This window comes from Eutrigla gurnardus (assembly GCF_963514095.1).
Source record: "Eutrigla gurnardus genome assembly, chromosome: 4".
Classification (NCBI taxonomy): Eukaryota; Metazoa; Chordata; class Actinopteri; order Perciformes; family Triglidae; genus Eutrigla; species Eutrigla gurnardus.
Window position 1 is genome coordinate 8,677,761 of NC_139918.1, and position 27,558 is coordinate 8,705,318.

The 27,558-nt window shown below is 44.4% G+C and overlaps 2 protein-coding genes across 3 annotated transcripts in view; one reads left to right on the top strand and one right to left on the bottom strand.

Annotated features, from left to right (window-relative positions):
* The window catches only part of nmnat2 (nicotinamide nucleotide adenylyltransferase 2), a 129,838-nt gene that overhangs the window by 82,920 nt on the left and 19,360 nt on the right, over positions 1–27,558 (top strand). The gene's annotated exons all lie outside the window — the stretch shown is intronic.
* Positions 713–25,895, bottom strand: smg7 (SMG7 nonsense mediated mRNA decay factor). 2 transcript variants are annotated; one of them, XM_084008178.1, is made up of 22 exons: positions 25,790–25,895; positions 24,937–24,968; positions 22,715–22,832; positions 22,472–22,604; positions 21,055–21,226; positions 20,723–20,794; positions 19,724–19,874; positions 19,335–19,470; positions 19,068–19,230; positions 18,143–18,302; positions 17,988–18,058; positions 17,780–17,840; positions 17,583–17,702; positions 16,134–16,557; positions 15,897–16,038; positions 13,678–14,078; positions 12,616–12,975; positions 6,318–6,404; positions 5,224–5,374; positions 4,975–5,145; positions 3,967–4,127; positions 713–3,839 (listed from the first exon to the last, which is right to left on the bottom strand). In XM_084008178.1, exons 1-22 carry the CDS (start codon positions 25,813–25,815, stop codon positions 3,726–3,728), a joined length of 3,426 nt encoding a protein of 1,141 aa, XP_083864304.1. In that variant the 5' UTR covers positions 25,816–25,895; the 3' UTR covers positions 713–3,725. The 2 variants fall into 2 exon arrangements, with proteins under 2 accessions (XP_083864304.1, XP_083864305.1); XM_084008179.1 differs by lacking the exons at positions 713–3,839; positions 3,967–4,127; positions 4,975–5,145; positions 5,224–5,374; positions 6,318–6,404 and adding an exon at positions 10,715–10,928.

Consider the following 27,558-nt stretch of genomic DNA (forward strand, 5'->3'; position numbering starts at 1 on the left):
ATATCACTTTGTCCTACAACTCTTATCGCTGTAGAAGTTTTAGGCACTCGAAATTCGGAGGAAAAATAATAAAAACTAGGAAAAAATCCTATGAATAGCAATAGTGCTCGGGGCTTTGCCCGCACTGGTCCCTGCGGCTTCTAGCAAGGCTTGTGAGCCAATAGAATAACCACGTTGGTATCACGTGGTATCTCTGTAGTCAGGGGTCAAGAGTCTTTGGGGTTGCCAGTTAGTGTGGAAAAAAGGTGAAAATGGCTGCGTTTGACGGTAAGCGGGCAGCATTTCGGTACCAGTCCCAAGTGTTACGTGACAAAAGGAGGAGCGAGACCAGAGTGAACGTTGGTTCAACGTTTGAATGAATGAATTCAAACCAATAAAGATTCTTCGCTTGACGTGACTGAGTCTGTCCGAGTGTCACTCCACTCGACCATGAAACGCAGGTTGTGCAACAAACTGGCAACCCATTGAGGGGGCATGCTCTTCTAGCAACAGCTGTGTTGTGAGGTGAATGCAATGGAAGGGGGGAGTGAGTGCGACATCTAGTGGCTGAATGTTGTCAATGTTACCAATAGCACCTTTAAATGTCAGGACTTGCCGATACAGAGTACTGATATTTAATAATACCACTACAGTTCTAACAATTAAGTTTGAACACATTCATTCTGTTTTCCTGATACAAAAAAAAAAGAGAGAACTCAATAAAAAGGCGGTGTCAAGGGAGAACGTCGTTTATTTAAAGGCTGATTCCACCAGTTCTGGACGTCTAGTGACAGAAACACAAACAGCCTCAGAAGTCAAAGCTCAGGTCTGAATAATGTTTCCTGTCAGAAACATGACAGCAAACCCGCCGTCCGAGCTCCACCCAGCGAGGACCCGCCGTCCTGAAGCCTCCTTAACATTTGACAGAGTGGAATGTCCATTTAGTTCTTACTCCAAAAAACAAAAGCCAGAACCAGAATCGGATCCACGTGGTGAGCTTCAAACATGAAAACAAACTCTCCTCGACGCTTCTGGCCAAATCCGTCCTCACATTCATTAATATTTTATCTTTATTATTATTTTCCAAATACATTTTGTAAATGCAACATGAAAAGCACAATCACACGGAAAATAGACACGTCTCTTTGAAGTCTGCTTTAATAAAACACCCTCGACTGGAAAATAAAAACTGGCTGTTATTTTTTTATTCCCTTGGAACTGAACCGTGATGTTTTTAAGGTAGAAAAACAACTTTCTGCTGGTTTGAACTGGACAGGAAGTTACTTACAGTGCTGCAGTCTAAAGCGGCTCATCCCGCTATGATGGAGCCTCTGAGAGTCCTGATTGGTCAGCTGTCGCCCTGACAACATGTAAATGCTCTAAAAGGGCAAAACCACAGAAATGAAACCCCTGAACCTCGACCATGGGAACTCTTCAGGAGTTTCTAGGACACTTTTTGTTCAGTTGCTGGACTTCAAGAAACGTCTTTGTCAGATGGTCCAGGAACTATCAGGGTTCACAAATAAATAATTACTTTTCCATCTCACAAAACCAGCTAAAAATGTGAAAATCGTTTCACTCATTTCCCAAAGAAAAACATTTGATGGATTCTGCGTGAAAGAAACGCTGCTTTTCCTCGTCATTCGTGAAAAAAAACAGAGCTTTTAACTGCCGATAAGGCAAAACAAGCATTTTGAGGATTTTCTAAATTATTTTAACAAAAGTTGATTCAGCTATATCAAATTTTAATCGCCAATTAATGGCTTTTAGTTACTTTTCCAAGCAAATATGATAAAAACTTCCAGCTTCTCAGATGTGAAGATCAATACTTTTCAATTCAGAATCTCTGCTGATCAGACAAATACCTGCATTTTGAAGACATCTTGGAAATTCTTCTCACGCGTTAAAAAAACCCTAATGATAACAGCAATAAATCCCCTCAAAATAAAGATGAAATGTATTGTCCTGAACACAAGGATTTTGTTATTAGAGTGAAAAGTATAAAGATTAAAAAAATGTGATGTTTTTCTTTATCATTAGTGACAATTTACTTGATATTTGTAGATTTTAAATAATTTAACAAATCAACAAAAGTTAATTCATCAATATTAGTCAATCGACCAAAATCATTTTTATCTTTTCAGAGCAAATATGACAAAAAAAAAACATCCAGCTTCTCAAATGTGAATCTTATCTGGTTTTCTTTTCTGTGAATGTCTGCTGATCAGACAAACATCTTGGAAATGTATTCTCACTTTTGTTTTAAAAAACAAATGATAAATCAGTGAATCAAAAGAAAAAAGTCATCCCCCTGAACAATACAAGGACTTTGTTATTTGAGTGAAAACCTAACTATTTGCTTAAGTGTCATGGTTCATCAGATGTGGTTCTCTTTAGTTCCAGGGTGAAATAAAAGCAGCGCTGCAGGGCTTCCAGACGCTCCCGTTCAGAGCTGCAGTAGTGGTTATTGAAGGAAAACGAGATGAAAAACATTCAGGCCTACCTGTCCGTCTGTGGCTAACCTTTACAGCAGTCAGTAGTAACGGGACAGTAAGCAGGCACACAAAAGCTGACTGAGCGGCTTCAAACTAGTAAAAAGGCAGAACATGAACATAATGTAGGTTAAGTAAGCAAGCAGGGTTACATCTTTTGTTTTTTATCTTCATTTAGTAAAGAAATAACAGGAAGAGAGAGGAAGAGAACCCCGAAAATATTCAAGCAGGAAGCTCTAATAGACATTCACCTCAGAGGGCGCAAAGCTAAAACTGCTACGAACAAATCACAAAATACAGTTGTTTTGTTAATATCTGCAATCTTTTGAAGCTAATACTATCCCTAAGTTTGATGGGGTTTTTTATGTTCTTAGCCCCGTTCCCTTGTACTTCGTTTGTTCCCGTAACATTCCTGGCACCGCAGAGCCGTCCTGTCGCCGGGCCTCCAGGCTCTTCCTTTAAAAAAGGCCGGTCCAGGTGACGTCACACAAAGCAGCGTCCAGTCCTGATTCTCACAACACGGCTAAGAGACGAGGCCCGTTTAAAGTCCAACTATGGCAATATATATTTATTTATATATTTATATAGCTGTAACCCAAACTGCTCCTTCCTTCATCTAACCAATGAGCTACAGAGAACCTTCCACAGTAATGAAAATGAACGGAGAGACCAGAAAGTCCAGTCCATGTTGACCCCCGGTGCTTCACCTGACCTCCCCCCTGACCCGACCACCACACTGGTCCTCCCTCTCTCACCACACCCCCCACATCAGTCTGCGGCAGCGGAGACACTAAAAACGGGCGCTCCCATTGGACCAACAGACATCACAGGAGGGCGGTTTACTTTGTATTTTGTTCCAAGGAAAGAGGGAGTTCTTGGAGATGTGACGTCTGTCCTAAATCGGGGGGAGGGGCAGTGGTGGCGAAGGGTTTCGGGGGGTGGGAGTTATGTTCCTCAATGTTCAGATTTCCAGGGGTTGAAGGAAACCCGGCGGTGGCGTGGCGCGTGGCACCGCGGTTGAAGAGATCCCGCGCCCTCCAGTCCAGGAGGGGCATCGCCGCTCCTCGACAGACGAGGGGGTTGGGGGTGGTGTTTCAGCCTCGTCGGGGGGTCTCGTCGCCTCCCCAGCATCCACCTTTTCTCGCCGGTTTAATTTTCCATTTCAGTTGGAGCTCGTCTTCATCAAACTTCTGTTTTTTTTCTCCTGGTGGTCTTGTTGACGTCTGGACACAAAGCGCCGCCTCGGCCTGCCGTTCAGTGAGGCGGGTTCATGGCGCCGTGACCTCGCTGCTGCTTTTGTTTCTGCTGCAGGAGGAGCTGCTCCAGGGCCGATGGGCCCGGCTGCATCATGGAGCTGGACCAGATGGACTGCAGGGGAGACCAAACGTGTTAGCATGATGCTACTCATTTAACCTTCATTCATAATAAATACTGTTGTCCTGTGTATTTGAGAAGTGAATATTGAGAATCGAGTTATAAAACCGTGTCAGAAGACCTTGAGGCTGTCGAGCAGCACAGTGGAGGACGACTCCTCCATAGGAGACTCCTGATTGGTCCAGGAGCTGCTGGTCGGACCGGCCTGGTGCCAGCTGGTGTCTGAAGCTGCAGAGGAGGCTGCAGCTGGCAGGTAGTCCAGACCAAACCCACTGACTGCTCCTAAACAACAACAACATGTTAATATCTGGAGACGAGGCTTATTATTGCCTTCCCTCTGAACCGCCTGAACCCTGTCTGCCTGGACCCCTGATCCTCACCCCTCTGGAGCACTGTCTGGACTTTCTGGACCCCCTTAACAACATACGTCTGGACCCTCCTAAATTAAACCATCCTAAATACCTGGTGAACTGACTGTCTTCAAAAAACCTAAAGCAAGTCCAGTTGCCTACAATAAAGCTGTCAAAGAACCCTCTGAACCCCCATGGACCCTCTAAACCCTGTCAACTCTCTAAATATAGTCCTTCTGGACCCCCTGAATCCGGTCCTCGAGATTCTCTGAACCCTGTCTGTCTTGATCCCTAAACCCAGTCCTTCTAGACTCTTTGAACCTCGTCTGTGGGGTGTGCAAAGATTAATCTAAAAATCACGATTCTTCTCAATCGATTCATGATAAAATCTATTATTTTTGTATTATTATTTATTTTTTAATGTTAAAAGTTTGTGGAAGTTAAGCATGCCTTTATGTAATATTTGGTCTATGATTTGCCTTTGTGTTTTTACATTATTGTAATCACTTTTACTATTTCAAAACATTTTAATGATATAATCTCATGCTCTCATGACATAATTTGCGACACCACCTTTATCAGCTCACAGAGGACTGGAGTAGATCCTGAAGCATGGACTAATTTAAAAATAGTTAAGAATCGAAAAACTCTATTCTGATTCGAATCGTGAGACACCCAAAGATTCCCACCCCTACTTGTCTGTGTGGAACCTCTGATCCCAATCACTCCCGACTCCATGAACACTTGACCCCCTGAACCCCCTGAGCCCTGTCTCTCACCGGTCTTGTCGGCCTTCCAGCGGTCCACCACCCGGCGATCCCGGCTGTCCGGAGTGCCTATGGGCCCGAAGTTAGAGAAGGGCATGGCTCCGTGGTTGTGTGTAGGGGGGGAGGACGGCAGGCTGCTGGGGTTGGACGAGTGAGGGGATTGGCTCGCTGGGGTGGAGTGATCTGCCAATCAGAATACAGTTTTAATGACTATACCACTAAATATAATTACATCCCAGTTCCATCAGTACAGTGACGTACCTGAGCTGGCAGGGAGGGAGGGAGACCAGGGAGTCCCTTCAAACAGCGAGTAGAGGGACGGCTCCTGGTGCATCATGGGAGCGTCAGACTTGGAGCTGGGCGGCAGGTTCTTGCCGTAGGCCTGACTGAAGATGCTGTTCTGGTTGTACTCCTGAAAACACAATCACATAGACATTACAGCTCCGATAGATCAGCTATTGATTGGTCTCTGATCATTCTAGATAAGAAATGAGAAATTCTGACACGCAAGGGTTGTGGGAAATTAAACATAAAATAAACATTAATGTGATGTCAAGTATTTGATTCACTGCCCAAACATTTATCCTCGTCTAGTTATTCAACCTATGAACAGTTTTTTTTTATTGTGTCCAAAAAAAAAAACTCTACCATGATATTCATCAATGTTGTGATATAAAATGACAGATTGTATCCTCATCTTTACACGGGAGACATTTAAATCATTTCAACACATTTAACAAGTAAGAAGTAATTTGATTTGCCTCCTCATACATTTTAATTTGTCTTTTAAAAAAAGATTCAGGTAGGCAAAAGCAAAAATGTACATGCAAGTGTTTTAATAATGATTTACTTTGCCATCTGGTGGTGGAACAATGTTCCAACAGTCACAATGCGTTTTAAGTACTTTTTGATGATTACCAGGATAATATTTAGAATGGCAATCATTTTTCACCAGGATAATCTCAACATGATATTTTCATATCGTCCACTGACTATTCATACGGATTGACCATGTTGTAATTATCAGGACGTCCTGTGTCTGCCGGACAGCGCCGGAAACCACGGATTTCTAACGTGAAGCTGCTTCACTGTGTTTTTACCAGTTTCTTTTGGAGAGGAGATCTCTGTGGGAACAACCTCCAGAAACATGAATGCTGAAGAAGTCCTCATCAACAACCACTCCCCCACACTACCACATCAACAAACTGTCTTATGATTGTTTTGATTGGTAGACCTCTAGTGGCAGAAAACCACACTACTATACTACGTGTGTTGAAAGGCTGACTGGCAGACCAAGCAGCAGGACTTTAGATTCTTTAAGTTATTGTATGTAAACCATGGATGACGGGTCTGACCTGCATGGGGAAGCCAGACATGGGCATGAGAGAAGATGATTGGCTGACAACCTCGACGCCGCTCTCCATCCTGGGCTGGTTTGGCAGCTGCAGAGACGAAGGACAGACGCATCACACACATGTCCACCAAGGATTTCTCCATCGCTGTCCACCATGAATGCAGACACCATATATTGTATCACAGGATTTGCAATGTTGGCAAATTAAAAGGGGTTTTTCACACCGGTATTCTGCCATAATCATGGAACGAGCCCTCAACATCCCGCCATCGCACCATTTACACTGAACTTTGGTTTGTGGCATAACAACGCTTCTAACCTTTTTTCCTCTTTGTGGAGCCAGAGGTCGGTGACGCGTAGCACCTCGGCGGTAGTGTGACTTAAATTACCCCTAGCATACCAAAACAACAATGGAAGTCGAACAGAAAGTTTGCGACTCTACAAGTTGCTCTGCATCATTTGCATCATGATACAAACAATGGCGGCCTTGCACAAACTTTTTAAATCCCCCAGTGGCGGGTCACGCACAAAACTGCCTCAGTTCGCCTCCATTACAGCTCTGAGACCACATTCATTGCCAGTCGGTGGACTCCGGCACACCATTACGTCTCTGTCCCTTTTACACTAACGATGTTGCGGAAAAAAGAGTGATATGCCACAACGAAGTCAAGCAGCATGTGTCCAGAGTGGGCGGGGCCTGAACCCAGCTGACCAGTCTAGAAACACAGAGCCCACCTGCGTTTCTGCCTGTGTTTCTGCATGCTCTGTGGGTGTCTCATATCTGTACAACCAGTGATGTTATTGCTAGCACAAAATTGCAATATTGCAATGTCAATATTATTCCGAGCTGTTTATAATTTCAATCATCTACTAATTTATACATTTATATTCAATTAAAGTGCATTCAGGATATCAAACTCATTTGAATACATCATGCTCCTACAGCAGCCACAGTAAAAGTCTTCCAGCTGAGGGGTTGAATATAATATATAGGACTGCAATATTGCGATATAAAAATACTCTGTGTAGGCTACAGGTTAAATGCATCAATTAGGTGCAATTTGATAGCAAATATGAGGCTAGATAAACAATTTTGTGCTCCAGAAAACCATTCAAACATATCGCATATGACCTAAAGTGACGTCCCATTCTTAATCCATAGGGTTTAATATGACGTCGGTCCACCCTTTGCAGCTATAACAGCTTCAGCTCTTCTGGAAGGCTTTCCACAAGGTTTAGGAGTGTGTTTATGGGACTTTTTGACCATTCTTCCAGAAGTGTATTTGTGAGGTCACACACTGATGTTGGAGGGAAGGCCTGGCTCTCAGTCTCCACTCTAATTCATCCCAAAGGTGTTCTATCGGGTTGAGGTCAGGACTCTGTGCAGACCAGTCAAGTTCATCCACACCAAACTCTCTCCTCCATGTCTTTATGGACCTTGCTTTGTGCACTGGTGCTCAGTCATGCTGGAACAGGAAGGGGTCGTCCCCAAACTGGTCCACAAAGTTGGGAGCATGGAATTGTCCAACATCTCTTGGTCTGCTGAAGCATTCAGAGTTCCTTTCACTGGAACTAAGGGGCCAAGCCCAGCTCCTGAAAAACAACCCACACCATAATCCCCCTCCACCAAACTTTACACGTGGCACAATGCAGTCAGACAAGTACCGTTGTCCTGGCAACCGCCAAACCCAGACTCGTCCATCAGATATCCAGATGGAGAAGCGTGTTCGGTCACTCCAGAGAACGTCTCCACTGCTCTAGAGTCCAGTGGCGGCGTGCTTTACACCACTGCATCCGACGCTTTGCATTACACTTGCTGATGTATGGCTTGGATGCAGCTGATCACCATGGAAACCCATTCCATGAAGCTCTCTACACTGTTCTTGATCTAATCTGAAGGCCACATGAAGTTTGGAGGTCTGTAGTGATTGACTCTGCAGAAAGTTGGTGACCTCTGTGACCTCTGTGCCTCAGCATCCGCTGACCCCGCTCCGTCATTTTACGTGGTCGACCACTTCTTGGCTGAGTTGCTGTCGTTCCCAATCACTTCCACTTTGTTCTAATCCCACTGACAGTTGACTGGAATATTTAGGAGTGAGGACATTTCATGACTGGGCTTGTTGCACAGGTGGCATCCTATCACAGTACCAGGATATATATATATATATATATATATATATATATATATATATATATATATACACATCCTATCACAGTACCAGGATATATATATATATATATATATATATATATATATCCGATCACAGTACCACGCTGGAGTTCACTGAGCTCCTGAGAGCGACCCATTCTTTCACATGTTTGTAGAAACAGTCTGAATGCCGAGGTGCTGCTTTTATACACCTGTGGCCATGGAAGTGATTGAACACCTGATTTAGATTATTTGGATGGTGAGGGAATACTTTTGGCAATATAGTGTATAAATGGTGATGACACTCACACCAACAAAATATGGTTAGAGTGAATCAAGATGGGTTGGTTGGGTTGCCAACATCACTGCAGACCTCACACTGAGGACAGTCTCTCCGGGAGCCCCACCCCTCTCTGCAGGGAGAGAAGTCCAGGCGAGGGCTGCTGTAAAGTTCATGGTCCGAGCAGAAAGCCAGCATCAAGCCCGGGCCTTTCCATGCCGACCTACAAAAGCCGGTCACGGTACACACGGAGGAAATACGCCAACCAGCACCGGGTAGAGGATTGTCCCACAGCGAGGAGCATCTCCATGCCACAAATGATTGATTTACATTGTTTCCAAACATTGTCAATCAGGTTTTGTAGCCCGGTGGAGTGTGCTGGCGTTACCTTTTCCTCTAATGATGCTGCACTGATAGCCTAACACCTACGTGATGGCTGCATAATCTCTCTAATTTGTGAATTTAAATGCTGCCATCTTGACCAGGAGCCCCTTTAAAAAGACATTCATAATGGAATTATCTTAGTTAAATAAAACAAACAAACACGCAATAAAGTCAGAACCTGGAGGATTACCAGCTGTCCGACAGCCATTTCAACTCTCACTTCAAAGAAATAAATCATGAAATTATCTCTTCTCTGGCATGGTTACTGTGCGTCTTTCCGATGTCAGCAGTTTTCAGATTTGAGAAAGTAAGTAAAGGCGCAGTCACACCAGGGCCATTCGATCCGTACCATGCCTCCAGCCCAAACGGGCCGAGGCTCGATTGCCTCTTAACTACGTCATCACGTCATGTGCGCGTGCATGAACCGGACCGTACTCAAATCCACCTCTTCAGGGGTGCCGGGGCCGAGGAAGTGTACCGTTGGAGCGCTCACACTAGTCAAACAATCTGGACTTTAGGCTCAATCGTCCCTGGGCGGTGGTGTGAGTGCGTCCTAAGTAAGAAACGTTTTGCATGAAGTCAACAATGTTTTAGGGTTTGTGTCCAGATCCTGGCAGAAGAGCAGCCACATGGCTCTGGGGAAGCTCCATCCAAAAAACGCCCCCCAAGCACTTTTTGATGTTTCTATGACAACAATATCTTGATGACCACTCAAACCAGTGTAGTATGATAGACTTGCATTGTTTGACATTGTTTTCTATCCAACGAGAGGATGCCGTTTCATACTTTGTATGATGAACTAGTCACTAATCCTACAGGTGAAACGTTAGACCGAAGACAATCCGTCACAGCCAATGTGAGCGCTGATAAAAGCACAAAACTCAGCGGCAGAATACAGTGTCCACCGGCCAATCTGCTCCCACCAATGGGCTGTTCTTTGTTTTAATGGTGGCTGTCAGAGAGATGAAAAACTATACAGGTACATTTTGTAATTTTTTTAAGTTAAATGCATCAATCTGATGCACTTTGAGGGCTTAATTAAGAGTCTAGATCTATAAGCAATGTTAATATTAAGTATATAAAATATATTCGTAAACTCGTTGGTTGTGTAGTGTGAAATGCACACAAAGCATGGTCAACGAGACGCGCTCTGTATTTCGAGACGGTCGGGTGGGTTCATGCCCCTGCCACTCTGGATAGTCTGTCCCGGTTGGCAGTTCTGCCATCGACATGCTATAACAATGTATGTGCAACCCTGGTGACGTCGGGTGCAGCACTTTTTCTCGAGCGATCTCTCCACATTGAGAACAAATGATAAAGAAGCTATGTGGACACAGTCGCTTATTCACTCGTTACCTACTCGCCCTCATGCCAGTTCAGCAACATATTGGACTTTCAGACTCACATTTATGAGGAGGATGGGTTTTTGCTTATGGAGCAAATATATACAGTATATATATATTTTAAATATCTTGACCAAATGTGTTTGGTAAATGAAAACTGCTGATGGTGGCTGGGAAACACATCATTGTTACGCTACACAATGACTACTATCACAGGATGTGAAGAGAGGGGAGAGTGTGGCTTTAGGGGTGGATGGGACTCGATGCTGTGGGGGTCTGGGGGTTGGGGAAGACAGGGCTACATACAAATATGTTTGGTCCAGGAGCAGTGCTAAGAGGGCCGGCCAAGGCCTGGAAGAAATCAGGAGGCTTAGAAAAGACGAGCTCCTCCTCCTCCTCAAACTCTGCTAGAGTTTTTAACAGGTCAGGAGGTAGAAGAGGCGAGCTCTTGTTGTCCTAGTGAGAGATGAAGCAAGAAGAAGAGGGGGGAGGGGGGGAGGTAAAAAAGAAGAGAAAGAAAGCAAGCCGGTAAGACTGAGCTGGAAAGAAGGAAAGTCAAAAGCTACAGAAGCCTGTAAGCAAGTGTTACCTACACTTCTTGCACGTAACATTTAATACCTAATTTGCTTCGTAATACAGAATTTAATTGTCAATATATTCAGCTTGATTTGATAGTTATATTGTACATATATTTGTGTTTTTTATATATTTTTATGTTCATTTCATAGAAGGTTATTTGACCTTTATTTAACCAAAGAAGAGTCACATTGAGATGAATCTCTCTTTTACAAGTGAGCCCTGGCCAAGGTTGTATCCATAGTAAAGTTAGATCTATAAAAACCCTTCACTGGGGGAACTAGTTAGACCAGGCTTGTGTCCTCCAGGTGAGCCAGGTGTGACTGTTAGATCAAAATCTGTCATTATAATTTAAAGTTAAGAGAAATGATGTTGATATTGATGTCCAAAGTGATTCTTCATGTTACTGATTTAATTGTATCAATGTATCATTTATTTGTTGAATTTAGGCTAGAAATCTTAACCGTTGGTCCTGTCATTGACTAACTGATAGCGAACTCTGCACAATGGAAATATTGTTGGAAATATTGTCCTTTGATCATTATTTTATACTGGATAATTTTAATGAGATTGGGCTTTTATCCTCTCTTCAGGTTCTTCATCGTTAACGTCAGCAGTTAGTCCATCACCATCAAACACACAACACAGAGACTGTTGGCTGTTCTCCATCATCACAGCGGCAAAGACTTAACGCAGCGCTCAAGATCATCAAGACAGCCATTACACTAGTAAGAGTATCGCCACCGATACTCAGCATTCTTCGGTATCTGTAATTTTTTTTAAGCCAATTCGTCAAAAACCATGATTTAATTTTAAAATGTGCTTTCTTGGCTCTGATGCGGCCGCAGTGACTACTCTGGCCTTTATTTGGTTGATTTTAACAATAATAAAACTATTTCAATCACTTATTTTTAAAACCCTTTTTGTGATGAGGTCATGTTGATAGATTTTGTGAATTAAACAGATGCTTTGGTTTGGGTTTTTCTGCAACTTATAGCCCGACACCCATTAACTGTGAACTCACTGGTTAATTTGGAAGCGAAAAGAAAAAACAAAACATGAATTGACATGAAAGATCTTTGCCACTGTATTTAGAAGCATTATGTTGCTTTGCTGAAGTTTAGTGCTGCATTTTACCAGCTGACCTCTGTTCTTAAATCTGATTCTTTTTCCAAAATAAAGTTCCATGGTGGTTCACAGGGAGGGGCCTATCTATAGTCTCCCCCCATGTACGATTTTGGCATGAATGGTGTGTTTTTTAGTTCGAAAAGTGATTTGAATTTTGAATACAAAGTTACAGCCCAAGTTGATATTTCCTGTTTTAGGTCAATTTCCTTGTGTATAGTTGGTTATTTGAGTATTCAAATAATGAATGGATCGAGCATCTCGATAACCCTGCGGTGCAGTTTTAAGAACCTCTCGTGTCAAATTCAGTCTGCCAAAAGCATCCAATCACAAAAGAGACAACAAAGAGGAGAAAAACTAAGTAAAGTAAGAAAAGAAGCAGAGAGACAGACAAGCAGCAGGACAGGACCACCACCTCCTCTTTCATGTAAAAGAGGCTCACCTCAAATGGGGGTCCCCGGGGCCCGGTGGAGGCGTCCTGCTCAGAGCATATCCCCCCTGGTGGAGGCCTCTTCATCCTGTCTGCCAACACAGCCAGACCGTCCCCCATCCTGTACGACGGTTCCCAGTAGAAGTCCTGCATCTTGACATTGGGATACTTGATCTTCTTGTCCATGGTCAGCTGAGGCTGGGTGGGCGGCTGCAGCTGGTGTTCGTACAGTTTGAGAGGATCCTGAGCCGCCATGTAAAACGCCTGCTGCTGCTGAGGCTGCTTCATTGACATCTGAATGTGTGGGATCTTCTGCAGGGCAGCCTGAGCCTGGTTCCACATCTGAGCCGGCTGATCCTGGACCTGCATGTACTGTCGAGACCAGACACACAACTACAGTTAACGTCCCTCACTGACCCAGTTATTTATCGCTGGTCTGTATCCGAGGCTGTAGAGTGTTTTACAGCCTTCGCAATACAGTAAATACAGACTCAATCCCACACAACGCCTCACTAGAGCGTGCAATGTTGGTAAATTAAGTCAAACATGTGACACTACAACAATAAAAAGGAAAACATGACTCATTTTTTTTGACTCATCCAGTATTTGTGATTATTGACCTTGGCTGGCCACATTTTTACGATGAACTCATTTTGACACTGTGGGAGGATCCTCTCCCCAGCCAGATCACTTGTCCCTGCGACTAGATATTAGGTCGGCTGGAACTCTTGTACAAGCCCACTGGGCTTCCTGTCCTCCTTGCACCATTTGATGTGAATGTGTGCTAAATAATTAAACTAAAGGCCCTGGTTGAAGGTGGCATGCAGATCCAACCGTGAGCTTTACAGCAGCCCTCGCCTTGACCTCGCAGCTAAGTTGTGCTGCTGTGTTTATGTGTGTAGCAAAATGTATTTTTCCCCACAGCATACAGCAAAGAGAAATACCACGGTCTGAGCCAATCAGAGGCCGAGTAGGGGCGGGCCTTCGTCTCTGATTGGCAGTGAGTGTATCCATAAACTCACTGCTTGCCCAATAGGCTTCATCTAGATTGGCCCATGTGTGTGAGACACTGACCTGCTGCAGGCCCGGGTGGTGAGGTGGACTCTTCCCCATCCCGACCTGCTGGACCGGTTTGGTGGGAGACTGCTGCTGGCTCATCGCCTGCACCTGCAGCTGGACCGACTGCTGCAAGGACTGGGGTTGGGGCTGTTGACCCTGGGAGGGGCCCTGGTTCATGGGCCCTGGGCCCTGGACCGAGGACCCCGGCCCCTGGCCTGGACCAGGACCGGAGGGCCTCTGCTGACTGTAAGGAATGTGGGACTGCTTCCCAGCCTGGGTGCCGGCCTGGCTGTGCACGCCCGGCTGGAGGAACGGTCCGGGGACGGACACGCCAGTGGAGAAGGTGAAGCCCGGGTTCACCTGAAGACCTGGGAACGCCACTGGGGGAGGGATCACATAGGCCGAAGGGGGGAAACCTGCAAAGGAAACAATCAGGTGCAGAATTTAAAGTGACTGTAGCGCTGCAAGTATTCATGGGTATTTTTATTCCGATATGAAACCAAGGGTGATAGGGTTATCCATTTCAGTTCACAACAAGGCTCTTTCATGAGGTGGCGGTGTGGACAGGATCTACTTCTTCCTGACGTAAGTAAGTATCTGACTGCACCGGTACGCCTGACATTTAGCTGGTCTGTTTATGTGTGTAGCAAAATGTTTTTTTCCCCACAGCATACAGCGAAGAAGAAATACCACCGTCTGAGCCAATCAGTGGCCGAGTAGGGGCGGGCCTTCGTCTCTGATTGGCTCTCACCCCGGTCTCTTCTTCGCTGAATGTTTGCGAGTAAAAGGAATCAGGCGGAGTGACTTGAGCAACAAAAAGAGAGACAACAGTGGATCGTTTTTTTCGTACAGAAAGTTGCCGTGCCCTTAACACCTGTCTCTCCTCGCACCGTAACATGCCGGTCCTGTCTCACTGTCTCCCCTTCCGTAACATGCCGGTCCTGTCTCACTGTCTCCCCTCCGGTAAGATGCCGGTCCTGTCTCACTGTCTCCCCTCACACTGTAAGACACCGGTCCTGTCTCACTGTCTCCCCTCACACTGTAAGACACCGGTCCTGTCTCACTGTCTCCCCTCCGGTAAGATGCCGGTCCTGTCTCACTGTCTCCCCTCCGGTAAGATGCCGGTCCTGTCTCACTGTCTCCCCTCCCGTAAGATGCCGGTCCTGTCTCACTGTCTCCCCTCCCGTAAGATGCCGGTCCTGTCTCACTGTCTCCCCTCCCGTAAGATGCCGGTCCTGTCTCACTGTCTCCCCTCGCGCTGTAAGACGGTCCTGTCTCACTGTCTCCCCTCGCGCCGTAAGACGGTCCTGTCTCACGCGTCTCCGTCCGAGCCAGTGTCGCAAACCGGGCGGTCCGGTCGGTTGTAGTTTTAAGAGCCGGTCGTTTGTTCCGGTCACGGTTGTACATTATGCAGTACGGTCAGAGCCAGGCTGGGAACGCTGCCTTTACTGTCGGAGGGTCGTCGTTCAGAATCGTTCAAAATCACCAGAAACACAACCGGTACCGGGACAGGTGCTGGTGGGCCGAGCAGCATCGCATTCATGGTGGATAACAACCAGCTGGGATTACTGGTGTCGGATCGAGACAAGAACCTGTAGGTTCAGCTGTAGCTAACGTTAGCACTGCAGCCAGCGTCTAAACAATCCAACTTAACTAATAGACAGCAAAACTAAGTGAAGCATCACAAACCTCATCAACATGTTTATGTGGATACGTTGTTGTTGGAGATACCTGGGCTGTTTACTGCAATATCACAGTTAGCTTAGCATTTTACTAGCATTAGCCAACACTCAGCCACTGCCTGTGCCTGAAACTCACCACCAACATGAGATTTAGACGCCACAACACTGTGTGACACCTTAGTATGAATCCAGCATTCATGAACTAGGCTATTAATGGGGAAAGATGGATTTTATTTCATGTGGTGTTTAACAAGATCATCGTTAAGTTTAGCTTATCTGCAATTTAGCACAGATGTGAGGTTTCACCTCGTCTTGTTTTATGTGGCAGTTTTTAAGTCCAAGACCAATTTCCCTCAGGACAATATAGTAATGTTGAATTTTGAAACCTTCACGCGAAATGATGGAAGCAACAAATTTCATATTTTTGCTTGCAAATGATTGCAACGATTAATTAATAAGAAAAATTATTGTCATTATTTTCTGCAGGTTGGCTGATTGATGAATTGATCAGTTGGAGAAAATTACATTATGATTATATATTTGTTTAAATACCAGGTCTGCTGGGCAGTGGTGGGAAAGCTCCAGGATGATGGATGGGGATGAACTGGGACGTGCAGGTTGTTTGAGTTTGAGTGACAGGAGACTTCTTGGCCTCAGACACCGGAGTCTTCCTCAGCTCAGTCTGCCCCTTCACCTGAACGACAGAAAACATGTCACAAGCCGTCATCGGCTGCTTCAACACGACGCCTCATTAAAATCTCCTTTAACAGTGAAAGGTTTGTGTCTCACCTGTTTCCCCGCCTCAGTGGTTTTCTCATAACCAGCTTTTTTCAGCTCACTCTTCCTCTTCCCGTCTCGCTTCAGCTCTCCCTTCCCAGCAGCCCCGTTGCCTTTGGGGAAGTCTCGCCGCTCTTTGCCACTGTCTTTCAGGTGGTGGCTTCGTATGGGCTCACGGCTCTGATCTCTGGGTTTGATGTTCTCCTTGAAGGTGACGACGGGTCGGTCGCTGCCATCGGGCCACGAGCTCTGCGTCTTCCCCGCTGACAGCACCGACTTCAGGCGGGAGTTCCCGCCGTCATTGGGCGTCAGCTCGGCATTGGACGACTCCTGCAGGACCGGCGCCTCCTTCTCCTGTGGCTCCTCGATGGCCTGCTCTGGAATGTCAGTGATGAAGATGAGGAGGCCGTATTCACTCACTCTGCACTGGATCAGCCTGCAGAGAGGAGACAGAGATGATCCTGAACTAGACAACTTTTTCAAGTCACTTGTGACGATATTAATATTAATTCCGACAATGGAAATTCACACCAAGTGTTTTTTTTATCCCAAAGGCACTTTGCTGCATTTTGCTGCAGCATTCCTGGACAGACCCAACAGTATGGAGTGGATCATGTTAGCCCGTTTAGCCTAGGTGACGGGCAGGCTACAGTTTGTAAGGCTAAAGAACTATGTGTCCGAGCGGGTGGTGAGCAACATCGGGGCTCCTCAGGGCACCGTGCTGTCCCCCTTCCTGTTCACCATCTACACATTTCAGTACAATACAGAGATGTGTCATCTGCAGAAATTGTCAGATGACACTGCCATTGTTGGGCGCATGAATGGTGGACGGGGGAGGAATTCAGGGGCCTGGTGGACCGGTTCACAAGGTAGTGCGATAGTAAACCACCTGCAGTTGAACGTGGCTAAGACTAAGGCGATGGTGGTGGATTTCAGGAGGAATAAGCCCCCACCTTCTCCAGTCTGCATCAGTGGAGAATGTCAGCTCCTATAAAGACCTGGACCTGCTAGATGACAATGAGTGGTCCACCAACATCGAGGCCATCCACGAGAATGGGCGGCCTCTACCGCCCCAGGAAGCTCAGGTCCTTCAATGTCTGCAGCAGAATGCTCAACACATTCTACCAGTCTGTTATTGGGGACAGTCTTCTATGTTGTGGTGTGCTGGGGCGTAGGCATCACAGACCACAGGCTTATCCAACCACGCTGTGCTATGGAGCGATACAGGAGGTCATTCCTGCCGACAGCAACTCCTGTACCCCTGCCAGGCTGGAGGTTGATGCACACATTGTGACCTTAACTTCACTGTATTCTATAGTATACACTAATATATATTTTATTTAACCAAATTGCACTGTATTGTATTCTATTGTTTTTGCACCTTTTCTTCCGTGCTGCTTTGACTATTATGAATGCTATTATTTAACGGTAGATAAGATGTGGGAGCGGATGGACACTCACCCCGGCTGGTTGTCGGCCACCCATTTGCCCAGACCGATGAGTCTCTGATGTCGAGTGTGGACCGGCAAGCCGTCCCTGTCCACCAGGATGCCCTGATGACCTTTAGTGAAGTCCAGCAACCTGAAACAACAAGAGACGTCAAATTGTGCACATTCTGACCGATTCATCACCCACGACTGAATGAAGGAGTGGAGTACCTCAGAGCGGGCCGCAGCGCCAAGAAACCCTGCAGCTCAAACTCCTCTGGCAGGGGCGTCACTGCGGAGGAAATAAACACACCTTCAGCTTCAACAAACTTACTTGCAAGGCTATACATATGTGCATGAGACTAATACCCTACAATCTAGCATTAAATATCAGAATTACACGGGAAACTTGCAGAATCAATACCAGCAGGTACCCTACCTGAGGAACAAGACACATCGTCCTCTTTGGGCTGGAAACTGTTGAGGATGGAGACCAGCCAAGGCCAGATGCTGAGAGACAGGACGAGGAGTTAAACTTCCTGTTCAGAGATGATGAAACAGCCTAATATGTATTTAACGGGAAAGAAGACTCACTGTTGCCTCTGGTCGACAGCAGCCTCGTGGAAGACGCTGGGTCTCAGTTTGAGCCAGTCAAGAGAAACCTTAATGGCGGGCAGAGGACACTCCCCCATGATCTCCTCCCCCCGGTTCTTGTTGATCAGAGCACGGCTGCACATGACACCCAGGAAGGACACTGAGGGGGACAGGAAGTCAAGCAACAAGCCATTAGTCAGCAACAAACACATCTGAGACTGGTGATTATATATGTGAGTCCCTCTGACAGCGCACACAAATCATTGAAGGGATTTGATTTGATGTAATACGTTCTTAGAAAATTGTGAGTTTGATACTGATGTTACCTATACTTGAGTTTATGTGATTTCTTTGATCGTTAACATCATATTTACAACCAGATATCACATTAAACAGTGTCAAGACTTTTTTTTAAACAGCGCCCCTGCTGGCACGTCAGTTACAGTTCAGGTGGAGGTTCTGCAGCATGGGAGATGTAGAGGTGTCCAAAACAAAAAACACAAAATGATAATTAATTCGGATGAAGTTGTGTGAGAACGCCACCACGGTAACTGTAGAAAGCTCTGTGTTGTGTTGAAGTGGTGTTTGTGAAGAGAATGTTACTCTTCCCTTTCTGTCCACTTCGTTACAGAGAAAGACGGTAAAATAATGATTTAACACGAGCTCTTTGGTGGATTGTGTGTTTGATGAATTACAGGAGATGCTTGGACAGATTCAGAAAAGATGGCGAGTCTAATTTGATCAGCACATTTGGTCCTAATTAGAGCCGCGTTGTTATTTTCCTTCTTTTGTGAATGGAGTTCTGCTGATAAAGACACCAGCTCAGATAAAGTCACACATCCATGCAACTCATGGGAACAGCTCTTAAAACACTGTCATACTTAAACAGTGCGAGTATTAGTGTGTGTGTGTGTGTGGTTCTTACTGAAGAGTCCGAGCAGCTGGAACCAGCTGATCTGCTGCTCGCTGCTGTAACTCTGCTCACTGCCATCAGCTGTCAGGTCTCTGAGATGGTGGAGCTCAAACAGGTTGATGACAGTTATGTGGACCAGCTGCTGGGAGCTGAATGCTTTCTGTAGGATCAGCCTCTGCACACACAGACACACGAGATGGGTCATCAAACAATTATGTTAAAATGCTTTTTAATCGTACCGCGGGCAGAATTGACTAGAAGCTCGAATGATTGTTTCACCTGAAACTGCTCCTCCAGTTTCTCCCTCAGACCGTCCAGTTTGTCCAGACTCTTACTCAGGTAGACGTGACCATGAAACTTGATGAAGGCCCTGATGAAATCTGAAACGCTCCACTTGGTTTTCACCTCATCCCGGCTGCAGAAACACAGAGGGAGAACAGAGGACTTTATAGGGAAGTCAATTATCACAGGACTAATGCCGTGTTCTCACCAAAATCCAAAACGAAGCCATGCATTAGTAGCGTTGGATGAACTGGAGAGGAGGGGGGCTTGCCTCCATGTAGACACCAACCACATCAATCACCAACAACAAGACTTTATTTCTTCTCAGAGGAAACAATGTTAAACCCCTTTTCTCTCATTTTAAGTGTTATTTGCTGCAGTGTTACCTCTCCAGTGCTTTGGACAGGGCCTTTTGCAGGTTGGTGGAGGCTGCTGGAAAAGGGAACTTGACTGCGATGCTGCGGCAGTAGTAGAAGATGGTTGTGAGGTGGTCTCCTTTAGAGGAGGCCAGGATGGCCAGCTGGTTGTACGGTTGACCTGCAGAAGACACAGAGGAGCATCACCCCACACACACAGGAAAGACAGACATGGCTGCTGGGACCGCGGGGTGGCTGCTGAGGGGCTAACGTTGCACTATTGTTAAGTTTGAAGTACGTTTAGGGGAAAAACAATAAATTCTTAGATGCAACTCAATTAACGACCATGTCTCAATCATCAGAAACTTAAAATCTCAACATTATGAACGTTCTCAGCTAACCTAACTACTAGTGGAGTTTTGGACTTTTGGCCAATGGGATGCAGCCATCGGATCATGTGCTCCTTGTACTGAGAGTGTGTGCTTGTACCAGAGCGGGGACAGAATTAAATATTGTTTTTCTATAAAAGCTCTTTTTTCACTTTGGTATAGAGCAAAATATTTTTTTCAGAGAATTTTTGGTTGAAGAAGTTTCTATTATTATTTATGTTATCAAGTCATTCAGAACAAGCCGTTTTTACTTCAATGCTGCTAAAGGCACACTTGTTTGTTTTCTTATCGGTTCTTTGCCATGCTGTTTAATATGTTGGATTATGTAGCCTTCCAGACACAATGAATAAATTAATTAATTAAAAGATTATGAAAGTATATCATGGAAGTATATGCACCTGTTTATTTGAATATTAATCATGACAAGTATGCTGCGTTTTAGTTGTGGTAGAATAAATAAATCATGTATAGAATACACAATTCTGATGCGTTAAGATGAAGGTTTTAATCACACCGTGGTCCACTGGATTGAATCATGAGGTGTCTAGAGAATCCCACCCCCAGCTGGAAGTAGGAGGAAACTGCCAGCCTTGTTCAAACACAAAGCCAGCTGCTGCCAGCAGGGAAGTATCAAACTCACCGTTTGACGGGACCAGCTGAGCTGCATGTCGATAGTACGACTCTGCCTGGCTGGTCTGGTTACGATAACGAGCTGAAACATAAATACAAAAACAGGACAGGAAATGTTGGCACCTTGATGATCAAGAGTTGTACAGCTGGTCCTTCAACTGGATCAAGCAAACAAACGTGACCCTTCACACATCAAGCAGGACTAGAACTTGCTCATGATTTTCAGAGTCAATTCATTTCCAAAGTCCCAACATCACCAGGAGTTACAGCACAACAGTGGCGAAGAACTGCCTTCAGAAACGGACACTGAGATGCAATAACAGGACGTGTGGGTGTCCTCACCGATGTCTCCGAGGTGGACGAGGCAGTGCTGGCAGATGTAGGAGCAAGAGCTGGGCTGTGGGGTGACGATGGCGCTGGTGGTGCTCTGTTTATTGCTGATGATGCCGAGCTGAGACGACTTGACGCGACACGGCAGGTCCACATTGAACACGGTGCACAACTCCTGCAGTAACTGGAGACAACAGAGCAGGAGTGTTATTTATTCATCCCTCCATCTCTGATGTGATGTCAATACATGGTCAGGCTTAAATTGATTCAGATTGTTTTGCACTAGGATTTGTCCGGTATTTTATTTCAAACAGACAGACCTGAAGACAGACAACCTGTGATTCTAATGTACTGAATGTACTGATGAATGTCACCAACAGACCAGAAGCTTTATTGTGAGGGATTTGTTAATTGCTTAAATGCAACTTACTATGCAGTAAGTTTAGGTGATTTCACTTTCATACATTTTGATGATTGTTGTTACTTGTGATTAATGACCTACAGTACAGGCTTGCCACAGCTTCATTCTATATATTCTCCCCGTGTGGGAGGAACCTCTCCCCAGCCAGGTCATTTCCCATAGCAGGTCGGCTTGGAAAGGCTTGAGTTGAAGGTGGCTTTGGGATCAGTGTATTCATAAACCAGTGAGTTTATGAATACATTTTTTTTACTAGAGCACAACATTGTTTAGAGCTACACTCTAAATGTATCTCTCAAAGCCATTCAATTGACACATTTAAAGGAGTCATCACCCGGAAATCGCAATTTCTCTTGTTAAAAGATGCATATCTGTGTTTGACCTCAGTTGAAACTTGCCTGAAAGGCTGGAGTTTGAAAGTGGCGCCGTTTTTTCGCTTCTGCTCTTTTTCCGAACAGGAATAGCACACAAGGGTGTGCATTCCTAAAGCACGAGATTTTGATTCTGCGCCTTCGGTGACGTCACCGTGGCGGCTACTTGCATAAGCCCACCCCTCTTTCACCACCCAACCCCGCCCCGTCCGCTACCTGAAATCGCCGAAGCGCCGCCATTATGTTTTGGAGTCTGCATGCAGGCAAGCCCCCCCGGCTCTGTCCTTCCTGCGGCGAATCAACGCGCGCCTCATTACATATTATACAATGCACATCCGGACCAGTCAAAACCTCGCGCGTAATCTCGCGTGATAAAATCGCGGTACGAAAAAGGGTCAGAACAAGCTCAATGTTTGATTAAATTTTTTTTTTTTTTTTCTAATAAGTTTTACGAATTGATCCAAAGCGATCCAAGGGGGGCTGGATACGTATAAAACCAGGTGATGACTCCTTTAATTAAATTTTTTTTTTTATTAGAAATATATATTGTATTGTATGTGCATGCATACTTGGCCAATAAAGCCAATCCTGATACTGAATCCATGTTGAATCTGATCCTGTCCGTCTGCTGACACTTTACCTGCGTGTAGAATCCACTAGCTGCCTCCAGAAACAGTGACAGGTTGGCCTGGACCTCACTGCGGTTGGGGTTGGCTCGGTTCTTGGCCTGGCTCTGCAGTGTGGTGATCTGGTTCTTAAAAGCATGATTCCACCTGCAGCCACAGAACAAAACACCATCAACACCAGCAACATGGTTGCCCTGTCATGTGTGAATAAACCAAAGCTGTTTCATATTAAACTGGTCCCATCCGTGGCAGCTTACAGGTCTTGCTCCACCTTCTTGTCTAGAGCGTACTCCAGGTCAGTCACCAGCATCTTCTGGTACAGGTCCTGCAGGGCCTGTCGGGACGTCCACACCTCTGCCGCACCCAGCTTTGAATCTGAAGCACAGACAAGGAATGGGTGTAAACCAGCTGGAGGATGCATGGAATACATTGAATCATTGCAAAGCTTCACAAACTGTCCTAACAGTTCAAATGAGTCGTCAAAATCACAAGGTTTGACCTGATAGTTCGTGATTTAAACAAAGTTCTTGAATGGCTGCTTGAAAAATAATGCTTTAGGAAAAAAAAACATGTGGTGTGAACATTTTTTAATAATTGACTAATTATATCTGTGATAGATCAATTGCCTGATGCATTATTATGAAAATAAATTATAATCATGACAGACACCTGCATTCATCTGAGCAGAAAACATCAGCCTGCAGCTTGAGATAAAAGCCACCAATGTAATGAGGAAGTTCAGTGGGATAAAAGACGGACATCAAAGCACCAGCCACCATGTGAAGATTAAAATCACACTGGATGGTTACAGTCAAGTGAGAGGTGAATTTAAACAACGTGGAGAAACAAATCAACACACTGGTCTGGTATAAAACCTGGAAGCCTACATAAATAATAACAATAACGAGACCACCCCACTTACTACTAACAGATCTTTTAAATACTTTTAAATAGAAAGAGTTGCTGATCATCTGAAACAAAAAGATGTCAAAATCAAACCATACTTTCTGTGCTCACTAGGCCCGTCCTAAAAATGAACATTCATAGATCCTCAAGATCAGATGTCAATCCTTTTTTAGTCAATCACTGAATTAAGTAATTGTGGCAGCTCTAATAACAAAGAAATGTGAATCCAAAGCAGAGTTCTGGAGAGACTTGGAGCTACCTTTTCATAGAATCTTCCCACATCATACATTTGCTCAGTTTAACTTTAAATAGAGAATATTTTGCATTTAATAGGCTACATTTATTCAGGTTGATAACAATTAATCTTTCCAAAATGTTTTGCAAAATTGTCTGCCCACAAGAGCGTTTGCTGAAAACAAACAGCAGGCACTGTTCTGAAAACACCCAGCTGGGAGCGTTTCAGAGGTGCAGCGTTTTTTCCAGCTCAGTGCTTTGGTGGCGTCTAGTTGCTATGACACGGAATATCCACGGTAGTACAAATGTTGGCACAAAGTAGAGTACTCTCAAGGTAGAGAGGTTGAAACACGTAGGGAGAGAGGATGGATACATTGAGACCTTATATATATCTATATATATATAGATATATATAAATAAAATATACACATACATACATACACACACACGAGGTATCCAAATAGTCTTTACTTAAAGCCAACAAAGCTGTTAAATCAGTAAATTACTGACAATGTAAACAAGACTGACATTCGATACAAACTCTCAACACTTGACTAATTCCTCATTAATTTTAAGTTAGTCCTCTGCAGTCTCCTCAATGACATCCCTGTCTCCTACAAAATAACGTTCCTATACAACCAAACCACACTCTCAATAATGTTTCCAGGGAAACGTTTTTTTACGGACCAAATGGAGCCATTTTAACTAGTTTAAAACTACGTGGCTAGGTTTTTGCAAAAAAAAAAAACCATCATGGATTAGATTAAGATTATTGTGAAATTTAAACAAAACACAATAAACTACTTGGATCTAAGTTGACACTAGTTTTTTTTTACCCGTCCACCACCTCCCAACGTGGACTTCCATGGACTCAATTGAAAATGATTTGTGATACGTCAAGAGAAAATGTAATTCACAACAAATGTGTTTCCCTTAAAACATAATTCAAATGCAGTTTAGCTGTGTGGAAATTGTTCTTTTAGGAGACCAAGTTCATTCCAGTCTGGTCTAACCTGCATTATTGTGAAACACTAGACACTGAAACAGGAAGCTGCTCCTATTTAAATCTAAGCTTCAGTTTATTCTATTCACATTCAACTGTTGCTCAGAGGATCTTTGTCTCTTACTCTTGTCAGTCTGGTTGAACCATGGGACAGCGTTTTCTCTCTGCGTACTAAACTAAATAATATCTAGTTATGAAGGGAGACAGAGTCGTCCTCGCACACATCTGACTGGACACTATGAAGCTGGGGGGCAGCACGTTACTAACTTTAAACAGTGGTGTAACGTTACAGTATATTCAGTGAGGAAGAGATTTGAGGTGATGGTGCAAACCTACCTGTCATGTCAGCCTTCAGGGCCTCTGCCTGTCTGCTCGGATGTAAACACAGAGAGGAGGAAATTAGACGGGTCCATCAGAGACACACAGCATGGCACCACTTGACCTCGTTTACATGCTAGCAACATACAGCACCGCTTCCTATTTATTGACAACGCACAGGTGGCTAACCCAGGTAACGACAGACAGGGGAAGTGGCACGATGCTGCCATCGCTTAGCCGTCCATCGCTGCATTAAAACATCTAACAGCTCCTTTCACATGTCAACAGGAGGACATAGCGCTGATAGCGGAACAATAACCCCACGATACCAAACCGCCTAGCCAGTTAATTAGCCGTCTGGTAATACACGTCTCCACGTTTAAATCACGGCCCAGTTAAACACAGAGCTAAATAAACCTTACGTGATGGAAGAGGCCGGTGGTAATTCACTCAAAACACAGTTAATATGCGACAGCGTCATATCGCTAATGCTAACCTGACATACGCAGAGACGCTGGGAAGCTAAAGCTAAGTAGCAATAACACACTGACGAACATGTCTGTGGCGGCAAATTCACCCTAAAATTCACACCAGCGGCGAAGTACACACGTGAAATCTGAATATAATGACACCAACGCGCATGCAACCCTATACATACACATACATATGTATTCATTTAATTAAATGTGAGTGCAGTGACGGCGAGCGGTAGCATCGATTGTTTGTTGATATATGAAGCTAGCGCCGACTTTTAGCTAGCTTTAGCGTCAGCAACCGAACAAAACAATTCACCTGCGGGGATTAAAATGTCCGTTTCTGACTACACCTGTACCACCGGCTGAACCGGCAGAGGATACCACGCCGAGCCTACCGTAGATATTGGGCGCAGATGTTCATCCTGCCGGATCGCCAGCCTTTCAGACAACGACTGGTCCAGAAGCTAACGCTCCTCCCGCCGCCATATTGTTCCTGTCTGACCCACAGGCCTGAGTGATAGGAGGACGAGGGAGGAGAGACAGACAGGAAGACGGTGGGACAGCGTGAGGAATAATGATAACACAATATTAGGAACGACAAAACATACATGACCACAATTCTTTGGGTGTGTAAATATGTGACTTATTTTACCATGACTCTAGACTGTATGTGGTGGTGGAAAGTGTCTAAGTAGCCTACATTTCATACTTTAATACTGTACTTTCTTACACTTTTCAGTGACTTGTACTGAATTTGAATAATTCCATATCCTGCTACTTAAACGTACCACACTACTGTATTCAATTATTTTAATCAGACTACTTTGATATTCAAATGAATAATACACAATATAAGCCAAAACAAATATTATCCTTGCATTTTGCTTTTATTATTTACATATGTTAACTTAAATATAACATTAACTGCTAAACAAAATTTTAAAAAAGTTAAAAAAAAAAAAAAAAAGGTTTCTCCCATTACGAACGGGGAAAGTCAAGGACATCAATAAATAAATAATTAAATATTAATTTATTGGCTACTGTGTGTCCAAAAATAAGACCATATCAATCAATATATACAACATAGAAAACAAATCTACAATATGAGAATAATATGGTTACTATGAACTTGAAACTCACTATAATGCGTGATCCGATATCAGAGCCTTTTGATTTCAATTTCAATTAAAAAATGATTCCATCGTGAGTACATCGTCGAAAAATTCAGTAAATAAATTTTCCGTTAAGTACCAAAGACTCATATAATCGCCTGAAAATAATAATATTATCGAGATACAACAACGGATAAAATGTTATTTTGTATCACGTGATGCCCTGATTGTAGGTGTAGTTTATGATGATTGGATGTTGTTACACGTTCTGCCCACCAGATGGCAACATCTGTTAATACTTAACTAGGGGACATGGGATTGGATGATATTAAGAATGCACATGGAAGTATCTAAATGAGTTGTTTCATCCATGAGTTCAGTGTGGAATTCAACATTACATGGTCCAGGAGTAAACGGAACAAGACGCCACGGATTGGAAACCATTGGAGAGTTTGAAGCTAACGTTGGAATGTGGATGAGATGTGGTGCATCTTTCCTCGGCTGGCCTCAAAGAAGTTCCAGCTAACCTTTCTGCTTGTACTGTGTAGCTGGGCCGTCACCGTAGACCGATCAGAGGGTGTCTCTCCCTCAGGGCTGAGGTGGACCTGAGAGATAGGGAGCTGATTAGGATTATATGAAGAATGCACATGGATGTAACTAAATGAGTTGTTAGATGAATGGGTTCAGTGTGGAATAAAACAAGCCTCATCCTTCTAAACCCGAACATAACAGAGCTGTAATTGTTTTGTCTGTATGTAACCTGTTTTTATTGAAACTTGTTTTAACGGACACCAGGAACGCTGTTTCTTTTCCTAATTGTAGGAAAAGTAACATAACTGAAAATATCTGTTTGGGTTTGCGTGTGATGAAACATAGTTGTGATGTTTTCTGCAGCTAGATGGTGCTGTTTGTCTGTTTATTAAAGGTCCCATATTATGAAAAACAGGTTTTTTCTGGTCTCTACACCTATAAACTGGTCCTCCCTGAGCCTGTCAACTCCCAGAATGAGGAAAACAAGCGACTCCTGCATGGTCTCTGCAGCGCCCCCCACT

Coding starts and splice junctions, on each gene's coding strand:
- smg7 (XM_084008178.1), bottom strand. CDS start 25,815: ATGAACATCTGCGCCCAATATCTACG. Junction 18,059..18,142: donor GCTGTCGACCAGAGGCAACA/GTGAGTCTTCTT, acceptor CCTGTCTCTCAG/CATCTGGCCTTGGCTGGTCT. Junction 4,128..4,974: donor CTGGAAGGCCGACAAGACCG/GTGAGAGACAGG, acceptor GTTGTTGTTTAG/GAGCAGTCAGTGGGTTTGGT.